The sequence below is a fragment of the Gymnogyps californianus genome, chromosome 5 (assembly GCF_018139145.2).
Source record: "Gymnogyps californianus isolate 813 chromosome 5, ASM1813914v2, whole genome shotgun sequence".
In the NCBI taxonomy this organism is placed as follows: Eukaryota; Metazoa; Chordata; class Aves; order Accipitriformes; family Cathartidae; genus Gymnogyps; species Gymnogyps californianus.
In genome coordinates, this window is record NC_059475.1 from 1,278,310 (window position 1) to 1,293,165 (window position 14,856).

The 14,856-nt window shown below is 49.5% G+C and overlaps 1 protein-coding gene across 1 annotated transcript in view; it reads left to right on the forward strand.

The window, feature by feature from the left end:
• Window positions 1-14,856, forward strand: part of EPS8L2 (EPS8 like 2) — a 68,697-nt gene that overhangs the window by 26,967 nt on the left and 26,874 nt on the right. Inside the window, exon 4 of the mRNA XM_050897959.1 lies at window positions 13,414-13,478. Coding sequence (XP_050753916.1) covers window positions 13,414-13,478 — 65 coding nt within the window. The remainder of the gene's footprint in view (window positions 1-13,413; window positions 13,479-14,856) is intronic.

The following is a 14,856-nucleotide window of genomic DNA, read 5'->3' on the forward strand; positions in this document are numbered from 1 at the left end:
GGGGGGAAACCAGTGTGGCTCCGGCAGAAGCCAAGGGAAGGGCTGGAAGGAAGTGTTTCTGCATAGTGCTTCCCACAGCAGGCTTCTGCCACCCCTTTCTGTGGTGACACCCAGGTGGACTTCTGCAGGCGTTCATCTAAGCTGCTTTCATGGTTGATCAGACAGCACTGTCTCTCGTGACGGATTAGGCAGTGTAACCATGAGAAGCTGCATAGAGTTGAGGGCAGTTTAACAATTACAGTGGATTTCTCATGGGGCTGTAGGAAGGAAATGGCTCTGCAGCAGTGTTCAGAGCAGCCCATTTCTATTTGGCTACCATGTCTGTCCCTGCAGTGCTCAGCCACTTTCCAGCACCCCTGGCCAACTCCTTGGGTGTCTTTGCCTCTCGCTTCAAGTGCTGGGGCACAGAAGTGCCCAGCAGATCCAAAACCAGGCTAGCCCCCCAGCAGGGCCGCAGAGCAGAGGGGTGGGACATGGAGGGGCACCGCAGAGGTGTGAGACACCAGCCTGGCAGGAGAGCAGCACTCGTCTCACATCTAAACCTGTGAGACCCAGCCAGTTGGCTCCAACCTGCCCACCCCGTCCTTGAAACGCTCATTTCTGGGAAAGAGCAAAACTTCTTGGGGTACAGGGCTGGAAAGGGGATTTTGGAGCAAGAGAAACTGCCTGTAGCATGAGTTAGGCTGGAGAAACACAGTGCTGAACAGCAGCAGCCTGCGAGGCGCGATCACTTGACACTGCACACCCCCCGTAACCCAAGAAAGGCTTCAGCGCTGTAACAGAACACGGGGTGCTAACACAAAGAGAAGAGCCATTCCCGCCTGGCCAGTGTGGCCTTGGACAGGTATCATCTGCCTGGGGAGCCGCGGGGAGAGGACACTCCACCAGTGCCGGCTGCACCCAGGAGCCACCGGCGGAGGCTTGGCAGAGGATGCTGGCCCTGGCTAGGCAGAATACACTGATGGCGAAGGAGTGAGTTATGTTTAATGGTCACAAACCAACTCCTGGGAGTCTCCACAGACCTCCCTTGTCTCCCAAGGGGCCTCCAGCCCCCAGCCATGTGGGGAGGTCTCCGAGATGAGACTCGCCAGCCCCCAGACTGTCATTCCTTGCTGCCAGCTCTCCTGCACCCTCACTCGCACCCTGGGTGAGCACAGCGTGAAGCAGGGCCTTGGGGTCGCTGCTGTGAGATACCCATCACAGGCAAGAGTTGTGCCAACTCCAGAATCACCCCAAAAGCAGAAAGACAGAAACATTGACTCGAGACAGTCTTGGTTTCCCTAAAGCTCCATTGTAAATGTGCATTTACTATTGATGGCTCGGCATGATGACCAACAAAAGGGTCATTATTTACTGTTAGTTATTGCCTGCCCAAACCATGAGCTTGTTAATTATTTCAGCTGGAGGCCATGTGGCAGTCACACAGTTATCAATGGGAGCACTGAGGTGCTGTTCCTTCCCCACAACCCTCTAGAAGAGGGTTTGTGTACGGATTTAACACACACTGGTATTGTCTGCAAGATACAACCCTGGCAGGAGTGGTGGCTAGAAACCGAGCTTGCTCAGCTACACAGTTGGGTCAAGAGGACCATGCACATGCCTAAACCCAAGGGGATCTGGACAGCATCTGAATGGTGCCACCCACCATTGTGTCCCTCAGATACATCCTCTGTGTCTTTTAGCAAAAGCTAAAAACGGAAGGCACTGGCATTCATTGAGACGATTTCTGAGGTTCAGTAACTCAGCGGGAAGGCCAGGGGTTTGGTTTTAAGCACGTCTGACTCAGATGAGATGTCAGCCCGTGCCCTGAAGCAGGCCTGCGTTGCCATTAGTAAGGCAGTGAGGCTGCAATTCTGGATAAAGCAACTTCACTCACACCCAACTAACTGAGTAGCCGTTTCCTTTAAAGCTATCATCCCACAGGAGAGTAAAGTCTGAGATCCAGCAAAGATCAAGACTCCTTGTCATAGAGAGGAGTAACCACTTCCCTCGGACTGCCCTGCAGATTCCCATTTGGGAAATGACAGGGGGACTGAGGGAACTGGTGCTGACCACAGCAGTACCGACCTAACAGGGATCTCCCAGGTCCAGTGTTTCCTGTACATACCGCTCCTCCCAAGGGACCTACTCTGCTCACCCAAGACCTCCAGAGCACTAGACAGGGCAGATGGACACACAGCTGTGTCTGTCTCCAACCAGCTGCACGACCATGGCCAACACATTTCACCCTTGGGCATTGCTTTCCCCTGCTCCTGCCCTTTGCCAGGACAGACTGAAAGCTGCTCAGAGGAGGGCCTGTCCCTGGATGCATTTGCCCAGTGCAACGGGACAGTAACAGAGAGCCAAAGTGCTCCTGCAGTAGGCGGGGTGAAAGGCAGTGCAGTTTTTCCTACGTGTTGTTGCTGTTTGCTTCCCCAGCCCACCGCAAGAAAGCCCTGGGCAGTGCTGATTACAGATCCGAGGCAGAGCAGGGCCCAAGACGTTATTTCCACATATCCTCTGCTGCCAGTCTTCAATAACTCCCTTGTCCTCCCCCACTGCTCCCTCGGTGCCATTTCAGCTTCTTTCTTCACGTCCCCTTTCCCACTCGAGATTCCAGCTTCTGATTACCCAGGCTCCCCTCCGATGCTGCCCTGGTTGCACCTGGGTTGTGGGTGACCCTTTTATTCAAAGCCTTGGACATTTAATACTCCAACTGGAAACAGGGCTGGAAGAAAAATAGGGAGCCAGCATTCCTGTTGGTTCCTGCAGATCAAAACCCAGTGGTGGGTAAGATGGGGAACATGTAGGCTCAGTTCAGCTCTGACTGGAGCTACTGGGAGGAGCAGGCTCTGCTCTGGGTGCTGCTCACTGGAAATCAGAGTTGGCTGGGCTTAGCCCTGGCCGTACAGCTGCCTTGCAACCGCTCTGACCTGCCCTCGTGTCTGCATTGCAGAGGCTTTGGGATGGCGGTTAGTGACGGGGGACTGCAGAGAGGGATCTGCCACATCCGACGCCACAGTGCCTGCTCGGCATCTCCAGTGGCCCTTTTTCTTTGTGATTTCACACAAGGAGAGAACTTGCGCTCAGCAGGCTTGGAGTAACTGCTCAGAGCTTATTCAGAGGAACATTTTCGTAAACGGAAATGGGTTGTTGGATATGCCCAAGTACTTTGGGGACAAAAGCTGTGTTAGTTAATAATGACAACTTTTCATTATGAGTTTTTTTTGGTCCTCAAGTGAAGCAAATTCATCAGTTTGTTTAACTAAATCAAGGTTCCCCCAATCTTACTAAATGTATTCTGACATTCAAAAAGTGTCATTACCAGCTATGGGAAGTTCAGAAAACACCACTTCGGATCGTTTGGTGAAAAATAATTTGGCGTATTTCTTCCAGCTCTGGTTGTAAAGGAAAAAAGGAACACCTTTACCCAGGAGCTTCCCCTGCAGCTCCTCAATACCCTGATTATCTTCTGCTGAATGGCCCCTGGGTGCCTGCCCAGCAGACAGTATGCTACTGTACATACCGCCTTGCGCTCCCTGGCATGCCAGACACAAACACACAGTGTTTCTTGATGTACTCAGTCCTTGCACAACCCAGGAGGTGGGTCAGGTTTTTATTTGCTCTTCTAGAGTGGGTTGTGTCTTCAGCTAATAAAACAGGAATGTGAGCGCTTGCGTCTGAGCTAGTGGCAAATATTAAGCATGCCGAGTAGGAATTCAGCCTCGTGACACCTACTAGCAGCTGCTGACACGCTATCAGTAAAGCGGCTCCCTGCTGCCACAGACCATTCATACCTCTGGCTGCCCCCAACCTCAATGAGAGCCTTTTCATTCACTTCAAGAGCTTCGAGATCATGTACTCGCATGCCAGCCATGAGTGACAGCTGCCCCATGCAAAGATTCCAGCATCACAGCCACCGACACAGACAAGCTCTGGCAGTTCAGAAAGTACCGTGGCGCTAACAGTAAAACCAGGGAGCTTGATGCTTCATAAGAAGCTGCAGAGATGCTTCCAAAATGGAGCTCTCCCCACGCTGGCCAGCCATGGGGACCCCCGAGCAGGGAAGCCTGTGCAACAGCAGAAGCAAGGTACGGACCTGCAGATGCCTCCCTGTCGGGAGCTCAGATGCAGCAGGTCTGTGCAGTGCCCAAAACCAGATCCTTGACTAACCCTGCAGAACCTGGAGCATCCTCCCACTTGGCGAGGAAGCAGGAACCTGTTGGATCGGCAGAGCTGCGCTACTGCAGATGCGCAGTCAGACTGCCAGATCAGTTGTGGCCCTGTGCTCAGATCCTGGGAATGGATGCTATTTCATAAGGCTGCTTCATAACACAGGCCTGGCAAATTTGCATCATTGCCATTAGCATACAGAGGCATTTGCTGCTGTTTCTCCTCTGGAGGGCTGTGTCCTGACCTGTTGGTTTGGCACAAAGACTAGCTCATGCTACACTGGCAGGTTACTATAAACAGCATGTGCACTGCTAGGTAATGTATAGATAATATAAAGAATTGGCAAGCTCCAGAAGGCAACAGCCAGGACTTTTCTTAGGCTGTTCTAATGGACATGGAGGCCAGGGAGGTCGCTAGTGTGATGCGGGGAATCAAGGAGAGGACCTTGGTCTAGTACTGCCAATGAAAACAAACCTAATCCGATACACATTTGGTTCCTTGCAGACTGCTTCACATATGACTTGTCCATCCCCCCCCAGTTTTCTGCTGTGCCTCCTGCCCAGCAACGACTGAAAACAAATACAGGGAGAGAAGGGGAGGATCAGGGAGGATCCTGTGTGATAAGACTCGCTAATTAATCAGAGAAGGATGTGCATGGAGGGGAGGCTGGGGCCTTCACAGCTCTGCTGTAACTGGTTGCATTTGTTACAGAGGCACCTGTTTACACCACAACTGACTTTGGCCCCGCGTACAGTTTTTTAGAGCAGTTTAGAATGTAAATGGACAGAAAGAAATGGTATCTTGGGACTGAGCTTTGGGATCCTGCCTGTAGCAGCCTGTAACTCCTGTGCAGCTCTGCATAGCACCACAGGCACTCCCCCTGCCAGCAGCAGGAAAAAAGGGCTCAAATTCCCCCAAAACACCAGGAACACATAGCGTCACGGCAGTCCCGAGGCCATTCTGCCCTCTCGCAGGCACTTAAGAAAATGCAAAAAGAGCAGAAAAAACTGCTATGACCCACTAACAATCTGGGGAAAGCAGAGCGTGGTGGGAGCACACCCCATTCTGCCCGTTTACCCCATATGCAGAGGCACAAGCATCTTCTGCACGGAGCTGTACGGTCATACAGCTGTACCCCAGCAGTCGGCAACCATAGGTGCTTTTGGCACACTGCTCAGCTAACATCTTTTGGCTATCTGCTTCAGGGTCAGATAACCTGAACCCCAGAGGAGCCTGTTTCCCTCCTCCCTAGGCTGATGTTCCCCCCATGAATATTCACAGGCCATTTTCGGAAGCTGGCAGCAGAGGCAGGGCCCAAGCCCAGGTGCCCCGTTGGGTATCTTACCCCTACGACCACCCTTTCTCCCACCGGTACATTGTATTGGGGATGCTCTGCCCCACTGGCTTGGCAGAGGCCATGCATGAAGAGAGACAAGCCCACTTCTGAACATCTTTGCTCTGCTCTACATCCCTAGACACTTTAACCAAGTTATTTCACCTCTAAGCTGGTCCCAGCAGGCAGAATTTATCCCACTAGCCAATCTCTTGTGCACACAATCTGCCAGGCTGAAGGGAGTGTTCACAGCCGTGTCCCAGCTCCCTGCAAAAAAGGGTGTTGCATGGAAATGGGGAGGGAATTTGGCACAAAAGATGTGGTTTGGCTTCCTGGACCAAGCTGATAACCCCGGCCCTCCAGGATATGCATCGATCCTGCTTTTTTTTTTCCCCCCTCATTTATTACTCTCTTTCATCCTTTCCACTCCTTAACATAAAGCCAAACAGGACGCTTTCCCTTCCAGCCAAGGTTTTAGCCTCGTCACTGGGATTTCAGCCCAGCACTGTTTTGAGTCCTTGGGTAAAATCCACCTTGCTACTCTGCAGTGGTCTGAGCTTTTTCCATTTCCTCATGTGGCTGCTGGTGCCAGTGGGAAACATCATTCCCACAGCACTGTTTATCCGTAAGATATTGGCAATAGATAAAATTCTTTAGAGAATTTTCAGCTTTGCAGTTTCCCCACACCTCTGGGTACAAGGCAAGGTTAAAGCTAGCTGGTTAGGAAAGGACTGAACAAACTGAACTGAATTCAGTTAAAGAACCATTTATAGGGTTTTCTTCCGTGAAAGGGGTGTCTTAGGGCTCACTGGGCCAAATCTTTAGAGGCAAGAGATGAGATAATTTACCAGAGTGTGTGCATGCCCATGTGGCATACACGCTCAAGTAATTCAAAACTTTCTGGATCTCCCATGCCATTCGTACAACAAGTGTTTGGGCTCAGCAACGGCACGACTGAGTTACCCATCGTTGCTCTTTAGGCCACAGCAGTCGATTGCACCAGCCACCTCCCTCCAGATGAGACAGGATCCCTGTGCTATGAGTTTTTTTTGTTGCCAGACACCAAAAGCAAGGGACAAAGCTATATTGTTTTCCCATCTCTTTGGTGCTCTTGGCAGACAGAAGGGAGAAAGTACAGTGGTGGTCACTGTGGGCTCATGCCAGCTTTTATTGCCTTCAGATGTTTGCTGTAGTAGTGCCACAGCCCTGGAGCTCTCCTTGCCCTTTATATCCAAAGAGTCCTCCACCGCTACAGCCTCTAAAGGTCACAGCAGAAGAAAATTCATTTAAACAGAGGTGCAGATTGGTGTCTAAGCTTTGACAGCAGCTGCCATCTCATTTTGGGAAAATCATCACTATATTCCTGTAATGCTTATTTATCACATGGGGATTATGCAAATTCTCCGCCTCCTGGGGCCAGGGTATGGGTTGGATAACACCGGTGCTCGGGTGTTCTCCATTGCAAGATGCTGTAGAAATGCAAAGTGTCCTAGTAGGAGAGGTGTCAGATAAACCAGGAGGAAATTAGCTACTGCTGCTAACGTGCCAGCGTTCATTCATACAAAATTAAGCAGACAGAGGACAGGGCTGTGCAGAAGGGCAGCATGGCAGCCACCCAGGACAAGCAACCTGTCTTCTGAAGTCTTTTCTGGCCAAGGGAGTTCACCTGTTGAACGTAAAGGATCCCCCTTGATCTGTAGAGTCAAACAGCCACAGATCTCCCTGCAGGCATCATTCTGTGCGTGGCATATTCGGATCAGCCCAGCACAACCAGAGCCAGATTTAAGCTAAGCCAAATAACGATGCATCCATGGAAAGGTCTGCAGTATTTCACCACGTTGCTTTGAAGTAAACAAACAAAAAAACCCTCTTTTTTTTTTTTTTTTTTTTTTTTTTTAAAAGCACCCATGCTTCTCAGATAGATGTAGCCTAAGACTGACTATTTTGTGATTTGCAGCCTGGATCTTTAATTCTTCCTCTGTTTAAATCACAACTAAGCGCCAGGAAAGGAGGAGATTTCAGTGTTTTGGCACCCTGCTGTCCCCGGAAAGCCTGGCTGTTTTCAGGCCTTGCGGTTATATTTGTGGATGCCAGGAGGCAACACAAAAATAAAACTTTCCATGGGTGTGGGGCCCAGGTAGAAGCCAACAAGACAGAAAGGATTTCAGGAGAATGAACAAGCAGACGTCTTAAAGAAAGGGACAGGAAAGAGAATATGCAGGAACACCCCCTTTCTCGCCCTGGGCAGCTTCTGAGACATCACCTGAATGGCATCCTGAGACAAAATAGAGGCACTTTGTTCTAGTTCTGCGACTCTTAAAGGTAATGCAGAAATTCCCCCAGGGAGAATCAACAGAGGGAGGGGGAACATCTGCATTTTCTCCCTGCCCCGGGGCTTGCTTCTGTCTGGAAAAGGCTGCAAATGGCTAAAGGGGCCTTTGCCCTCTGAGTCAGCTTACCCCCAAGTGCAGGTGATGGGAAGTCAGGCTATGCAGAGCTCTGAGGTTTCAACAGGTCCCCAAAATTTCCCAGGTCTTCTCCAAACATTTTCTCAGAGTTGCATGCTGAGATCTCCCCTGACCATGACATGTGCAGCTTCTTTGAGCTTGGAAGATGGGGCAAAGGCATCGGAGGGGACCCCAGAAAGTCTGTAGGCAACCAGCCACAGTCCTGACCATTGCTACAGCTCTGTGGGCTGTTCTCCTACCAGAAAGCCAGTCTGGTTCGCCTCCCAGAAAGCCAGCCTACAGTCTGGTAGGCTGTTCTACCAGAAACGCAGACCTATGCTAGCCTCCCTCTGGAAACCCATCTGCCTGGTATACCTTCCCTTCCTCAGGGACTACCAGCTCTTGACACGGCTCTGCACCCTTCCTTTCGGGCTGGAGACATTTGCTTGTCCTAATGTAAAACCCCTTTGTTTCCAGACCAACCACTTCAGCCTTTTCCACTCCCTTTTAAAAAGGGGGGGACAGGTTGTCTTAAAATCCAAATTTGTCTCTATCCCACACAGACACGGTGTTCTCATTTCCATTAGTGTCATCTATTTACATGAGAAATGCTTGGTGAGGAAATTGAGGTTACCAAGGGGAAAAAAAAAAAAAAAATGTTACTCACATCAGACATGAATCCCTGCGGTGTGTGTTGCCGTGTGCCCTCTTCCAGACCTTGCCCCACATTTGAAGTAGGGCAGACTGCAATTAAAACACCCAGCAAACAGAAAATGCCATTGACCCTTCAATGCGAGCCTAAGGTGGGAAGTGGCTGTGCTGAAATATTAATTAATTTACTCAAGGTCACTCTGGAAGCTAATGGCTGAGCAGGGAGCTGTGCTGGGTGTCTGAGGTCCTTCCCCCTGAACCATCCTTGCTCCACCTCTGAGTCAGTGCTGGCGGTGTAAAAGGCACCGGCTCAGAGACCTGCAGTCTCTGTTAACGCCTCTGCCAGCATGCCCACCAATAAATCATTTCTACTTGTGAACAGCAGCCGCTTCAGGGCTACCAGGAATTAGCCACAGAGGCAAAGCACACTGCTGCGTTTTCAGTCACAGGCACAGAATACAAGGTACAAAGTACTCAGGTGTCCTGCCAAGCTGATGGTACACCTCAGGCTTAAAGAGTGTTAGAGAAGTGTTAAAAAGCATTAGAAATCAGCTTCTATCGACCCTTGCCAGGCTCCGAACAAGAGCAGCATCATCTCTTTTCACGTTCCTTGTCTCTGGGCTATCTTTGCAAGTTTAGCATGCTCCTGCAGCCGTAGACAGGTTTGCTACCAGTGCTCAGCCCTGTGTCCTCAGAGTAGTACCAAGAAGAGCTCAATTTAAAAGCTCTTCTCTGCTGGCCAAGGAGAAAGGTGAAAACCCCAAGCTAAATCCCAAGGAAAGCAGCCCTTCGAGCCAGTGCTTGTTCTGGAGAGACACCTGCTGGCAATGCCCACTGAGCCCGAGCTGAGCTCAGGAACATGCTTATGCTCCTTCCATAGGAGCCAAGTAGAAATAAAAGCGTAACAGAGATCCAAGGGGAGTCTGGGGAAAAGGTTCACACTACCAAGGTGGAACCCAAAGCAAAAGCACGCTGCAAAACTGCATGTGTCCCAGGCCCTGATCCCAACTCCACCGCCCCTTGTGCGTGACCAGCATTTCGCAGCCCCAAACCAGGGCAGGTCATGGCAGCGAGAGCACCCGACAGACACTTAGCAAGAAAACAGTGCGAAAGACAGGCAGTCTAATATACCTGAGAGGTTTGAGCTTGTTCAACCATAACCAGTTTTTAACCACCCTCCCCACCAGCACTCTGATTTTAGGACAGGCAAAGAAACCCCAAATTCCCACTAGGTGCGAGCTAAATCGAATTAAGCTGGAACAGGAGCATTCCAGGGGCTAGATGGGCTGGCTGGAAATCCTATCCTGTTCTAGGCAGGAAAAATCTAGGCATGAAGCTGCATGTTACATGCAGGGGCACACACACTTGTGAGGAAGGACGTTTGCAAAAATCCTGGCAATCAGTGCCGAGGGGCACATGCCTATAAGATATTTTCACTCCTGTCAACTCTCTGGGAAAGCAGCAGATTCAGGCCAGCTTCTCCTTCCTTTGCACAGGATCTGCTGGCAGGAGGTTTAGATAACAGCTATTCAGGTGAGAAGTGAATACAAGGAGGGCCCCAGGACTAAGCTAAAGCTCCAAACCGGTGCTTTGAGGCTTGTTTTCTGCTCTGTTTGCTGCATTTTCTCCTTGCTAGCACTCTCCTGCACGCAAGGCTTAAAGGAGAACATGCGTCGGAGTTGGCAGATTACCCCCCAGCCAACACTCAGGCTGTAATTCAGTGTCGCACCTTCTCCATCACTATCACCAGCTTCAGGAACTGCCATCCTTTCCAAACCTGGCCCTCATTTCTCTGTCCCATTGCTGCAGTCCACTGACCCCTCTGCCTGCCCCAACTGTTTATGGGACAAGTTCACTCAAGCGAGCTCAGGGAAAGGGACGGACAGGATGCATGATCTGAACTAGTGTGGAGCAGCCAGCAGCAGGAGCAGGCAGCTGCTGGAGATGTCCATTTGCAGGAGTCTCAGTGATTCCTGTAGCTTTGGAGAAGAGGTAGAGGACAGACTTGGTAGATCTTGTAGAAAACAACTCCATGGTTTGGGAGTAACAAAGGGACTGCACTTTCTTGGGGTGAAGTGTCAGAGACCATTTTTGCTGGGATATAGTCAGAAGAGAAGGAAAAGGCTGTCAGAGCAGCACTGCTTCAGTCACTACTTGCGTTGACCATGACAGCTTTCCCTTCTGTGGGTGCCCTGTTGTGCCCTCTACCCCTCTGTCCCACTTGCTGGACCTCTTCCCACACAGAGACCCAAGGTAGGAGACCCACAGGGTGGGCAGGTGCGTGCACCATGCACCCTTCCCTCTTCCTCCGCACACACCTCTGCTTCTCTCCCTGACCAGCAGCTTGGGAGTCCCCCCACTGTCACTCCCACAGCAACCACGATAAGACATGCTTGTAAAGAGTCTGTTAACAAATGTGCAAACAACACAAACGCGGAGCGGAGACCAGGTGCTGTTCCCTTCCGCTCCCCCTTTGTCCCTGCTCCTACCACCCACACTCATCACTCTTCCTTCTTCCGTGGCAATGCACACCCGTCAGGCAAGAGCCTGCTCCTGTCTCTGCTGGAGGTGGCCAGGGTGCAGGGAGAACCTGGTTGACTTCTCTAAGTGAGCCCACGTTGCTCACCCCTCGGGGCTGGGGCTTGGCGGCTTCTCTGTCTGCAAAGCAACTTGTGCCTCACAACTAAGAGCAGGAAGGCTACGCTGAAGGAGATCATGTCTGGCCATATTGGGCACTGAGAGGCCACTTCATGGAGGGAAACAAATGGGATAGTAACTTCAATAGTACAATAGTAGCAGCAGCAGATAGGAAATAGTTGCTTCTCTGTTTTCCACAAGGGACAGAGGAAAAAAAGAGGCAAGACACTAGCAGTGGTAAAGCCAGAACTACTGCTTGGAGCTCCTTTAACCCCTTGAGCTGTGCTCATTTACCCAGAAGGGAAAGGATTTGCACAGAAGCAAGCCAGAGGAGAACTCAGTGCATAGGCAGGTATTTATCCTGCTGAACAAACTGAAAGGATGCAAAACACTCGCAGTTTCAGAGGACAGCAAAAGGAAAAGTCAAACAAACCACAGTGTCCCTAGGGAGGAGCTACATCACCAGCACCTTCATTAGGCTGCTATCCTCTTTCTCAAATTATCCCCTAAAAGAGTGGCCAGACAGAGCCCTGGTTGCCCGTAGCCCGTCCACGGGGGCAGAGGCCTTCCAGGGGCATCACAGGATGGTCACTACTCCAGCAGACCCTGCTCCTTCCCAGAGCTCCTTACCACCTCCAGCCCCTTCCAGTTAGTGCCCTGCCCTTGCTCTGCTTTATTTTTACTTCATTTCACTGTCTGCACTTTGAAATAGACTTATCTTCAGTTTTCCATCTTTTTTATTATTAAAAAAAAAAGTCATGGTCTTTTGATTACAAGGAGAGCTTCAATTTTTAGCAATCAAAAATACTACCAGTGTTTCTTGTAAGTCTTTGGGAAGTGTTTGTCAATTAAAATATGACATGCTACTAAAAATATAAACTAAGGGAACATTTTGGAAAGTTTTACCTAGGTCTTGCACCACTTCGCCAAAAGATCCCTTTTTTTTTTTTTAATATAAATTTGGAAACTGACCAAACGAGTTCCTACGAGGATATTCATTTTCTAGGTGCCAGCCTCTTTAATGTGAAATTTGTTAAATGAGACCACATGGTCCACGTTCAAAGAAAAGGGGAAAACAAGAGAGAAGCCAACATCTCCAAGAAGACATTAAAGAGAGCTTTGAAGTAAACCACAAATAAACTAAGTTTAATATATACTATTTCAAAACACGAGGAGCCCTAATGTTTGCCGTGTTATGAAATCCCCTTGGTTGTGACTGTTGCTACAGAGGACAGGATATTCTAAGACAAGCTTTAAGAAGGGTGAAAACATACAAAACTGCCATTGCCTTTTCTAAGCAAACCAGAGATCAGAGGATGTCCTCTGCTGGTGAGGAAGATGTTTTCAGTTTGGATGCTCCCAGATCACTCTGGGCCTGGATAGTTACTCCTCTGCTATTCAAGCAAAGTATTTATAAGGAATCCCTGGAAAAGTACCAATTAAACAGCGAGTAAGAGCTGGCATGATAAATTCTTATAGGATTATATTCAATAGCCTCATGAAATTCCAAGCAATTTTTCCCCAATTGCTCTTTACTGCCGCTTTCCAGCAAGAAATGCAGGAAGTAATGAAGACTTGTTGCCTCATAAAAATATTGTACAAGAAACTCAGGTTCTGACTGGCTGGCCTTGATCCCTACAGCCCTTCCTATCTGTAACTACAGCCCTTTACTGCGGCTTGCCTGGCAATGCAAGAAAGCAAACTAAAAGCGTCACAGTAGTGCAGAGGGTTTCTTCTGGAGGATGATTCAAAGGGCTGTTAGGTCCAAACTGGTGGGTTGTGGTTGGATTTTTTTTTCTTCTTGCCACATGCATGTCATAGCCTTCTCAAGCCACTCCTCACCTCCCCAGCCCTCTTCCAAGAGCTTCCCTAATCATTCATTGTCTGGGGCTTTCCTTTACACTAGGTTTAATTTCCTCCACAAATGGAGCTGACCTCCAGGAATCAAATTATCAGCAGCATTAAGAGATAGAACTTGAATGTGTACCCTACACACCCGATTTGCCAATCCTTGTTACAGAAGTTAATATCATTAATATCTTATTATTCCCAATACCCTGATGGAAGCTGGAAGCTCAGAGACTATGAGAAAGACGGTAGCACCCCATCATGAGAGCTATAATTCTCAGACCCTGATATACCAATAAACAGCCACTACAATGAAGGCTTGCTTTCTTTTTTTTTTTTTTGCAGAACAAAGGAAAAAATACTCCAACTCCAATGTCATTATGCATGAGACTTCACAGTACCACGTACAGGTGAGTATGCAATGAAACGTTAAGGGGCTGAAAGGCCAATGTCAGTGATAGATGCTGGTAATGCAATGTGTTTCGTTTGTCCTGGACCTTCATCAGGCCAAAGAGGAGTTGGGAACCTTCTTAAAATAAACAAGTGTCACTCCTCACACCCTGGGAGAGGCAAGCAGCAAAGCTGCTTGAAACCGTGTATTTCTTTTCTGCAGTTCCTGGCTCCCCAATGCCTGTAGATAAACTTGCCTCCTGAGCTTCCCACCCCGCTGGGTCCATTATTTCTAGCTCCTGGACTGTAGGACACACTTTCAGACTTTGCCATGCGCTGTAGTTTCACTCCTTGAGCTGTGGGTCACTGTGGTCCTGCCAGCCTGGACCCAGGGGCTGAGACCACACAAGTCCTCTCAGTCACATGTAACATACTACTGAAGCTGGGGTCGTTGGGGCTTCTCATCTGATTCCTTCGAGCACAAAAGGGCAGGAAAGTAAAGAGCATACATAGGTGGAGCACAGGAATTTCTTCACCATAGACACTTTGAGGAGATAAACTAAAGGACTATGAGAGCAGCACAAGTCCCGAGACAATTCCTCTCCCAAGACTGACCCCACTCCTTCCTATGAGTCAGAGGTTTCAGGCTGGACTGGATCCCTCTCCTTTCTCTCCTCTCACACATTGCCTGCTCTGTCTAAAATCAATACCAGCTCTCCTGCCGTCTTTTATTTCTCTGCTGCTCCTCTCCAACTCCTTGCTTCAGAGAGCAGCAGTTGTTCCATTATGGTATGGCAGTATTTGAGAGTCTAAGCAAATTGACTCTAGTATAGCTCACAGATCCTCCCACAAGGCTACAAACAGCTTTCCATGGCGCAACTCTGAATCATGCTCAAATCCTGTAACAAAGCCGGGTCCAGACTTCGATGGCTTCTCCCACGTTGCGTGACACAGGTCATCCCTGACCATTTAACTGTCCCTCCCTTGGATCCCGCACATTTCTTTGAACTGAAGAGCGGGAGAGACACCCACATTAGACAGACTGCTTTGGGGATGGGGAGAGAAAGAGAGACCGGTTACTGCTCCTTCACGTCCAGTGTGCTGACCTACACCAAAGGCCTGGAAGTTCCTGGCTTGTCCCCTTTCCCTTGCTGGGCTACATCTAGGACCAGTGTCTGGGGACGTTTTGAGGTCAGAAACTCTATCCTCTTGCTATGAAGTCTGACATGTGCTTGGCAGGTCACTGTCTCAGGGACTTGCTGTGGAGCCAGCACTAATCAGTCATTCAGCCGGACACTTTCTGTCATTACAGCCTGCAGATGGGAAATGGTTGATGAGGAGGACAAAAATGATCATTAAAGAATGTGAAGTTGGTTTAATTACATATGGACCTCTTCT